The 9,930-nt window shown below is 47.9% G+C and overlaps 1 protein-coding gene across 1 annotated transcript; it reads left to right on the top strand.

Moving 5' to 3' along the window:
• Window positions 1–3,866: 3,866 nt before the first annotated feature.
• GHRL (ghrelin and obestatin prepropeptide) lies at window positions 3,867–9,456 on the top strand. Its single transcript, XM_083155721.1, has 4 exons — window positions 3,867–4,670; window positions 7,964–8,077; window positions 8,412–8,523; window positions 9,201–9,456. Exons 1-4 carry the CDS (start codon window positions 4,557–4,559, stop codon window positions 9,221–9,223), a joined length of 363 nt encoding a protein of 120 aa, XP_083011847.1. The 5' UTR covers window positions 3,867–4,556; the 3' UTR covers window positions 9,224–9,456.
• Window positions 9,457–9,930: the final 474 nt, after the last annotated feature.

Genomic DNA, 9,930 nt, shown 5'->3' with positions numbered 1-9,930 from the left:
GCAATGTTAATCACTGCCGGCCTGTGCAAGGAGCGTACAGGCAGTTCGTGAATGGCCTGTACACACCTCAAGATGCATCATTGGCTGTATCAAGCTACATTGTTCAAACCTATCACAGTACACACTAGGCCGACAGACCAGAAACATATCGTCCGTTAAATTTGAATGGAAAAATCCATCGCACTGTGTGTGCCCAGCATAGAAACTGATCCAACGCTGCCATCTAGAGCAGGGATGGGGAAAGTTCAGCTCTCCAGCTGTTGTGGAACTACACATCCCAGCAACACTTGTAGCATGGCCACATAGCAAAGCTAATGAGGCATGCTGGGATGTGTAGTTCCACAACAGCTGGCGGGCCGAAGGTTCCCCATCCCTGATCTAGAGGGTAAAAGATGTAAGTGCATTACATTAAAATATTAGGAATTAAATCAAAATGCAGCCATATTTCCAAAAATACAGTGATGTTCTGTGCAATATAGGTGCAGGCAATGGGAACTTCTTAACAGTGTTCACCTGGAGCAAGCTGCTTTCCTGTACATCACATGAGAACAAGTCATTTGCTTTTGGTAGCCCTACAAGAAAGCTTGGATACATTGGCCTTGGGACATGGTACTCTAGATCAGTGGTTCTCAACCTCTGTCCTCAGGACCCCACACAGTGCACGTTTTCCAGGTCTCCTCACAGAATCACAAGTGAAGTAATTAGCTCCACCTGTGATCTTTTAAAATGTGTCTGAATAATGAGTGCACCTGCTGGGAGACCTGGAAACCGTGCACTGTTGGGGACTGAGGTTGAGATCCACTGCTCTAGATCACATGGTGCCGCCTCTTGTAAGCAGCTCCTCGGCCAATGGAGTTTCTAGAAGCGTGGCCTGCGGGAGCCTTGTCACCACATTCCTAGCTCAGCATAACCGATGCTCAGGGCTTGCTGTTATTGGCCATTGCTTCCAGTTCTGATGCCGGCTTCTCTCCATCTCCTGAGATCTTTGTGTGTAGTTCTTGTGGCTGTTCTTAGGAAACATGGACTAGGTCTCTGGGTGGCATTCTGAAGACCACCGCCCATCTGCAGTGCTAGAATGCCCAGGTAATGTAGTTCCTACGGAAACATGGCATGATCCATCAATATGGAAAAAAGTCCTCTTGTACAGTCTCATCCTGTCATCAGGCCAAATGTAATGGGCCACGGTTTGGGGGGAGCCGGGCACGTCATCAGACTTGCATAGATGATTCCCTGGAGCGGGTGGAAGGATGCAAGGCCGCAGGATGGTGCAATGTCCCGCTCAGAACCAGAACGCATGGTGCTCACTGCAGATCTGAACTCCATTGGTTGTCAATTACCTCTTAACCCCTTCCCGACGCAGCCTGTTTTTGCCTTCCTGACAGAGGCCTTTTTTTCAAATCTGACATGTATCACTTAAGTGGGGATAACTTTTTTTTGCTTTTACTTATCCCAGTGATTTTGAGATTGTTTTCCCGTGACACATTGTACTTTAAATTAGTGGTAAATTTTGGTCGATACAGTTTTTTTTTTTTTGTGAAAAATACCAAAATGTCGTAAAAAAATGGATATTTGGCCATGCTAAAACTGTAGCAAGGCATGCTGGGATGTGTAGTTCAACAACAGCTGGAGGGCCAAAGGTTCCCCATCCCTGTCTTAAAGAGATCATTCAGGTGGTCCCAGAGCGCCTGGGAAGTGGAAGTGATGGCCGGTGTGACCTTGTCACCAGATGCCAGTTTTTCATCCAAATCTGCTGGATGCCACCTTGTGCCAACACAGAGGTAGAGAGGCACCTTGGACAAGTGCTTCTCCGCTCTAAGAAAATAAATGCTTCCTCTGCTTACTGCAGGACGAGGCAGAAACTCATATTGTAGTACAGGCATGGCCAAACTATGTCCCTCCAGCTGTGGTGAAACTACAGGTCCCAGCATGCCTTGCCACAGTTTTTCTATTAGGGAATGCTAAAACTATGCAAGGCATGCTGGGATGTGTAGTTTCACAACAGCTGGAGGGCCACAGTTTGGACATGCCTGATGTAGAGCTACCCCAAAGTGGATGTCTCGCCCCATTCACCCTTTACAAGGTGTCTCCCTTATTTGTAATGTTTCCGATAGCAACCACAGTCTTTATCTCCATGCACAGGATATGTATATTTTGCTGACGTGAATGTGTTGTTGGGTGATGCCGACAGCATGTTTGGTTCAAGCATTTTAACCGTGTTGACATATTAACTTTAAATTATGTTTAAATTTATGTCGATATGGATAAAATGGTTCAACAAACATAACTGTCGGCATTTTACTGATGACAGACTAACTGTCTATCTACATATTGATTCATCTCCCGACTCCTTACACTTAATTCCTACTGTATTACTGATACGAGTCATCGGACGGTTTGCAGCACCCATGGAGGAGGCCTGGAAAGCTCTGTGCAGTGATGGAGATGACCCAAGTCTCCTTGTCACTGCCAGAGGGCTAATGCTGATGCATCTACGTGTGCTCACAGCACATGCCTTGCACATTGGACACAGGGGTGTACATCAGGGAAGGGCTCTGTAGTGGAGTTTGCGTAAAGTCAAAGACATATGACCAAAAGCCACGTCTTCACCCAACCCTGGCGCAGGCCCATACTGAAATAAAAGGGTGCATCTATGGTTACTGATTTTTGCAGTGGCAAGTCTGGTAACCTTTTCAGAGTTCAGCTGAACAGCGCCCCTGGTGGTCACAGCAGGGCAGGCGACGGGGAGGGGTCAAGGAAGACACCTGTACTGGGCCCCAAGCTTGTAAGGAGCCCCAAAGTTCTGACGGGCTGTAAGCATAGCTGCGGCAGTGCCTAGAAATGGTTTATAAAGGCACCCACCTGGATTCCTGTAAGGGTACTTACCCAGACACCCCTCCAGTATTAGTGAATATTAATTGTGTCTTTTGTTATAAGAAAAAAAAATACTAAAAATGTTCTGCTCAAGGGGGCGTGTTTAGGGGGGGCCCAGAGATATCAGTGTCCCGGGCCCCAAGATTTCTGTCGCTGGCCCTGGGTCACAGCCAATGTTCCCTCTAATTTTACGAAGGCTGTGTGCGGCAAAAGATTTTGGCTGTGCAACTTTGGAAGGAAATTTAAATTTTTGTGCGTCACTTATATATAACTGGAAAATGACGTTCAGAATTTGTGTTAACTTTACTTCAAAATGATATTAAACATTTAACATTCAAAACACAGCATACAATGTAGTTAATGGGTGAAACACACATTAATTGAGTCCCCAACTGCAAAAAGGGACCAGTGCTGCTTTGTGCGCTCTGTTGTAATGTCTGTGCGCACGCTTGTTGAGTTGTGTGCGCGCGCACGTGCGCACAGCTTAGAGGGAACACTGGTCACAGCAGGAAACAGCTTTATTTCACCAAAATGTTAGATTACTGTAGTTCAACAACAGCCACTGCATTTGGAATTGTCTCTATGCCAATCTATCTAAATAAAATAATACAAAGAATATACCCATGACGCACATAATTTGTGTCATAAGTATTTTCTTTATTTTAGTAATTTATATCATTTAAATCAGTTCGGGGGCCCATTAAAAAAAATGGTGAACGCCGCACCTCTAGAAGTGCTTCATTGACAGGGGCTGCTGTGATTGGACAGCAGATCCAGCTGTGCCTGGTATTTTAATGGGCTACGCCCCAGGCCTACATCACACATACATGTAGCGGGTGCAAAAGACAAACCGCCTAGCGGGTGAATATTGCACGTTTCTTTCTCCTGGTGTCTGAACAAGCAAAATGGTGACATTGACAAAATGACAATATACAAAAGATTGACAGAAGTTCGACCTTCAAAAGGTTGTTGTGGGTTTTCACGTTTTGTTTTTTTTACACACCCGTTAGCTACATGTACAACTGAGCATTTGGATCTCGCCGGCGCAGCTTGCATTGATAGGCTGCATTGATTTGGTCCTGGACAGAAATGACAGATACATCGCTATGGAAATTCCCATTCTGAGACGTTTACTCTCCAGCTCCCATGGAAGTGGCAGAGCGCTGTGTAAACATGGCCGCCAGTCCCCAGAGACGGGTCTCTATGGCCCAACTAGTATATTAGCACTTATCCTGCAAGAGTTATCTTACAATGACACAAATGCAAACAAGATCACACCTGTGCGGTCACTGTACCGCGTCTCCCGGGTCACAGGTGCCAACCACAAGCATTCCCAGCTGCAGAACACAACCAGGGCACAAGCTCTACATTCCCACGTTGTGTATGGAGGACACGCGGACATCTGTGCTGCATTACAGAGATCACCCGGTCACAGATACCATCGCATTTCGTTTCTCAGGTGACACAAATGTGACGCTCTAAGTGACATTCCAAATAAATCCGATTATGCTTTTGCTATAAATATGAAGGTGTCAAACAAAGATCAGTTCTCCCTGTGAGATAGTTTATGTAAGTCACAGAAGCTCTGCGGAGAGGCCATATATGGGTTAGGCCACAACAACCTTAACCGCTGTTACGCGTTTCTCCTTCACAGAGATACGTTGGATCCGCTGGGAATCTGAGCTATGATGTTGGGGAAAGTCGCGGTCTGTGGGCTCGTCCTGTTTTGTCTCCTGTGGACAGAGGAGGCCGAGGCTGGGTCCAGCTTTCTGAGTCCGGCAGATATGCAGAAAAACGCGGTAAGATGGGACGTAAGGGTCCGGCTGTGTACTTCTATAGGTGCTGTATAGGGTAATGCGGTAAGATGGGACGTAAGGGTCCGGGTGTGTACTTCTATAGGTGCTGTATAGGGAAATGCGGTAAGATGGGACGTAAGGGTCCGGCTGTGTACTTCTATAGGTGCTGTATAGGGTAATGCGGTAAGATGGCACGTAAGGGTCCGGCTGTGTACTTCTATAGGTGCTGTATAGGGAAATGCGGTAAGATGGGACGTAAGTGTCCGGGTGTGTACTTCTATAGGTGCTGTATAGGGAAACGCGGTAAGATGGGACGTAAGGGTCCGGCTGTATTCTTCTATAGGTGCTGTATAGGGAAATGCGGTAAGATGGGACATAAGGGTCCGGCTGTGTACTTCTATAGGTGCTATATAGGGGAAACGCGGTAAGATGGGACGTAAGGGTCCGGCTGTGTACTTCTATAGGTGCTGTATAGGGAAACGCGGTAAGATGGGACGTAAGGGTCCGGCTGTGTACTTCTATAGGTGCTGTATAGGGAAACGCGGTAAGATGGGACGTAAGGGTCCGGCTGTGTACTTCTATAGGTGCTGTATAGGGAAACGCGGTAAGATGGCACGTAAGGGTCCGGCTGTGTACTTATATAGGTGCTGTATAGAGAAATGCGGTAAGATGGGACGTAAGGGTCCGGCTGTGTACTTCTATAGATGCTGTATAGGGAAATGCGGTAAGATGGCACGTAAGGGTCCGGCTGTGTACTTCTAGAGGTGCTGTATAGGGAAACGCGGTAAGATGGGACGTAAGGGTCCGGCTGTGTACTTCTATAGGTGCTGTATAGGGAAACGCGGTAAGATGGGACGTAAGGGTCCGGCTGTGTACTTCTAGAGGTGCTGTATAGGGAAACGCGGTAAGATGGGACGTAAGGGTCCGGCTGTGTACTTCTATAGGTGCTGTATAGGGAAACGCGGTAAGATGGGATGTAAGGGTCCGGCTGTGTACTTCTATAGGTGCTGTATAGGGAAACGCAGTAAGATGGGACGTAAGGGTCCGGCTGTGTACTTCTATAGATGCTGTATAGGGTAATGCGGTACGATGGGACGTAAGGGTCCGGCTGTGTACTTCTAGAGGTGCTGTATAGGGAAACGCAGTAAGATGGGACGTAAGGGTCCGGCTGTGTACTTCTATAGGTGCTGTATAGGGAAATGCGGTAAGATGGGACGTAAGGGTCTGGCTGTGTACTTCTATAGGTGCTGTATTGGGAAATGCGGTAAGATGGGACGTAAGGGTCCGGCTGTGTACTTCTATAGGTGCTGTATAGGGAAACGCGGTAAGATGGGACGTAAGGGTCCGGCTGTGTACTTCTATAGGTGCTGTATAGGGAAACGCGGTAAGATGGGACGTAAGGGTCCGGCTGTGTACTTCTATAGGTGCTGTATAGGGAAATGCGGTAAGATGGGACGTAAGGGTCCGGCTGTGTACTTCTATAGGTGCTGTATAGGGAAACGCGGTATGATGGGATGTAAGGGTCCGGCTGTGTACTTCTTTCTATAGGTGCTGTATAGGGAAATGCGGTAAGATGGGACGTGAGGGTCCGGCTGTGTACTTCTATAGGTGCTGTATAGGGAAACGTGGTAAGATGGGACGTAAGGGTCCGGCTGTGTACTTATATAGGTGCTGTATAGGGAAATGCGGTAAGATGGGACGTAAGGGTCCGGCTGCGTACTTATATAGGTGCTGTATAGGGAAACGCGGTAAGATGGGACGTAAGGGTCCGGCTGTGTAATTATATAGGTGCTGTATAGGGAAATGCGGTAAAAACCCAGTTATCTTTGTATGCAGTTAAATCCGCACGCCAGGTTACCGCTGCGAGGGGGTATCCTTTGTGATAATAATCACATATCTTCGTGCATATGCGAATATTATCAATGCGGTAGCGGCGATGTACTGCAAAGTGAAGCGGTGGATGTTGATGCACCCCCCACCCCCAAGGTGTGTTACTAAGTATCCTGTTCTGTAGGGCAAGGCAACGGCGGTCACCAATTAAGCTGCTGTACAGGTGCTGTAATGTTTTGTTTAACTTAGCGGCTACTTAATAATGGAGATAGGGCCCGATTCTGGTTCACTCGCAAAAGCAAACTCCTTTAATAGACAAAACCATGCTGCACTGCAGGGGGGGCAGATGTAACATGTGCAAAGAGAATTAGATTAGAACTGCAGGAGAAGTGTTGGGTACAGAGGAAGATAGTCCAGATGGCACAGCAGGAGAGGTGGTGGGCACAGAAGAAGTTTCCCCAGGCTAATGCCCAGATGGCACAGCATGAGTGGTGTTGGCTACAGAGGAGGGTCACCTAGGCGGTACGGCACACCTAGGCGGCACAGCAGGAGAGGTGTCAGGTACAGAGGAAGGTCATCCAGGCAGCACAGTATGAGAGGTGTTGGGGACAGAGGAAGGTTGCCCAAATGGAAAGGGGTTGGGTACAGATGAAGTTCGCACAGATGGCACAGCAGGGGAGAGGTGCTGGGTACAGAGGAAGGTCTTCCTGGTGGCAGAGCAGGGGAGGGGATCATGTATTATTAACATTTATTTATAAGGCACCAGAAAGTGTGCACAGTGCTGTACATGGTATACATAGAAAACATTTCCTAGTAAAGAGCATAAGTATGTGGGGCGCAGAGTTCAGCACACTTTATATATACACATGGATCTTTCACACGTGGGCTAGTACTGGTGCGAGCAAGCACAGATAATTAGGACACCTATGAAAGCAACCATACATATAGGGGCACAAGACTGCATACTGCACACAATTATTATACAGAGGTTATAAGCCCCCATTGTATAACTCAGTGGTTCACAAACTGGGTGTCTAGGCACCCTGGGGTATTGCAAGGATCTTGCAGGGGTGACTCGGGTTAGTGGTCCAGGACCAAATCAAATTATGGTCAAAGGGATAGGCAACACCAGTGCTAGTGGCTGCCAATCATAAATCGTGGACAATCACATGCAGAACGGTACTCCACGCTATAGATGTGCACCACCACATAGCTCTGCACCACCAGATAACTCTGCACCACCACACAGCTGTACTCCATCCCATAGCTCTGCACCACCCCATAGCTGTGCACCACCCCATAACTCTGCACCACCCCATAGCTGTGCACCACCACATAGCTGTGCACCACCCCATAACTCTGCACCACCCCATAGCTCTGCACCACCACATAACTGACCTAGGGGTGACAACAGTTTTGTGCATTCCATATATTCTCAAGTACAGAGTTTGTTTTATTTGGTGCAGGGCAAGAAACCGCCCAAAAAGCTGCTTTACAACAACAAGAACCGCAGAGGGGTGGTAGAAGACCCCCGGGAGAGTCTTGTGGATAAGCTGCCTGAAGATCACAGTGAGATTGGGGTTTGTATATTGTGTTATTATATCTGGTAATTCTTATATGACAACCGGGTGCGGTATGGGAGTCCGACCGCCAGTACGCAGACAGGTGGACGCCTGGAGGGAGAATAGCGCCTGTAAGTCAACATTCTGGATACCAACATTGGTCTACTGTCGGAATGTCATCCGGCACCCATGACAACCAGCTCCTAACTGCCATGTTACAGGCTGATTGAAATAATGACAGGAGCTGATTGGCTTGTACACAGCTTGGTAAATAGATCCCTTAGTTACAACCAACCAGACCATAAGACTTTATCCGCTGACGTGGCTTTATAGACCCCCTTCTACATTTCAGGTGATAATTCCCCTGGACATTAATCTGAGACTGACGCAGGAGGAATTCCAGCAGCAGAAGGACGCCATACGGGATATGGTGCGCGGGTTCCTCTCTCTCGGGTCCTCTCACGGTACGTACATACTGTATAAATGCCTGGGGCTCCGGGTCACAGCGGTCTATTCCTGAGGTCTCAATATATCGTCGCACTCCTGAGATTATTATCCTGCAGCCAGTTATAGTATATGTGTGTGACGTCACTACCAGCCACAGTAATGTATGACCGGATTGGCTGCTGTGATGCGATTTGGTGATGGAGGGACGGGTTTAGGTGTCCGTTATCACCACACCGTGGGCCTGATTCAGAGTTGCTAAATAGAGAACTTGCAAACCGAGCAATCGTTTGACTGCATATGCGCACCGCATGGGTGCAGGTGAATAGCGAAAGAAAATGTGCATGGATCGTAAATGCAAAGTCAGAGGTTCACTGACAGGAAGTCGGCTTTTGGGGGTTTCACGCGGAAGTTTTCTGGGCGTGTCAGAAAGAACAAAGGCGTTCCCAGGCGGATTAAGGGAGGGTCTGTGCCGTCAGTGCCGGCCTCAGTAACAGAGCAGAGGAAGGGTCAGTGTCTCACGTTTGCACAGACTACAAAAACCTTTAAATTGTGAGTGAATTGTGTAATGGTGTGGGATGTGCAGGTGTGATCCAGTCACAATTCACACGGGTGGGTTTTCTGTCTGTCTGGGTGGCAGCTATCTACTCGCAGTTATCGGTCAGGTATGAATCAGACCCTGTGTTTCTCTTTCCAGATATAGTGGAAACTGAGGAATAGCAAAGGATCCAGGACGAAGCCTTAAATCACCTCCCTGGTGCCACTTTCTACCAGTCCTGACCGTTCGCCGCTTCCAACCAGACTTCCCTGAAGCGGCTTCCTACCCCATCCCTGATTGGTGCAGCTTCCAATCCACCCTAACCGGTACGGCTTCCTTCCTGCCCTTCGCTGAGGCAGCTTCCAACCCAACCTCCCCGGTGCAGCTTCCTACCCCTCCCGCCACTCTCCACACTTTGCCATAATATTACTGTGAAATAAAGTCATTTACAAGCAAGGAACTGGATCCTGTGGTTTCTGGGGATCACACCTGTTATTCTGTAAATTATATTTATCATCAGAAGACACTTTTCCCAAATCATTATTATATTTAGGGGAATAATCTCCCACTTAAAAATGTTGCTTTGCAAATCATATGAGCAGAGTCCCGAGAGGTATGGGAGACCAATCAGAACACGCCCTGGCACTTTTCTTACCATACTGCCTACATCTGTGTAAGCCTACAGTGACCTCCATGAGCACCGAAGGTCCTCATCGGATACACACAGCCAGCGAAGAACAACCCTTGGCCATTTTGATCCGGTAATCCGCAGCAGCTCTTCCATGGTGTATAATGAATGCAGCGATGACCATAGGACAAATCCCACTGTACAGCCAGACAGACCATCGCCCTCTACTGGTAGCTTCAAGTCATAACATTTGATTTAAAA

This window comes from Crinia signifera, chromosome 8 (assembly GCF_055691185.1).
Source record: "Crinia signifera chromosome 8, ASM5569118v1, whole genome shotgun sequence".
NCBI classification, from domain to species: domain Eukaryota; kingdom Metazoa; phylum Chordata; class Amphibia; order Anura; family Myobatrachidae; genus Crinia; species Crinia signifera.
This window is presented reverse-complemented; position numbering and strand designations above follow the sequence as displayed.

What these genes read in the sequence shown, in the direction of transcription:
- GHRL (XM_083155721.1), top strand. Translation starts at nt 4,557, where the DNA reads ATGATGTTGGGGAAAGTCGCGGTCTGTGGGCTCGTCCTGTTTTGTCTC. An exon ending in CAGATATGCAGAAAAACGCG is followed by an intron (nt 4,671 to 7,963) that starts GTAAGATGGGAC and finishes TATTTGGTGCAG; the next exon opens with GGCAAGAAACCGCCCAAAAA. An exon ending in AAGATCACAGTGAGATTGGG is followed by an intron (nt 8,078 to 8,411) that starts GTTTGTATATTG and finishes TCTACATTTCAG; the next exon opens with GTGATAATTCCCCTGGACAT.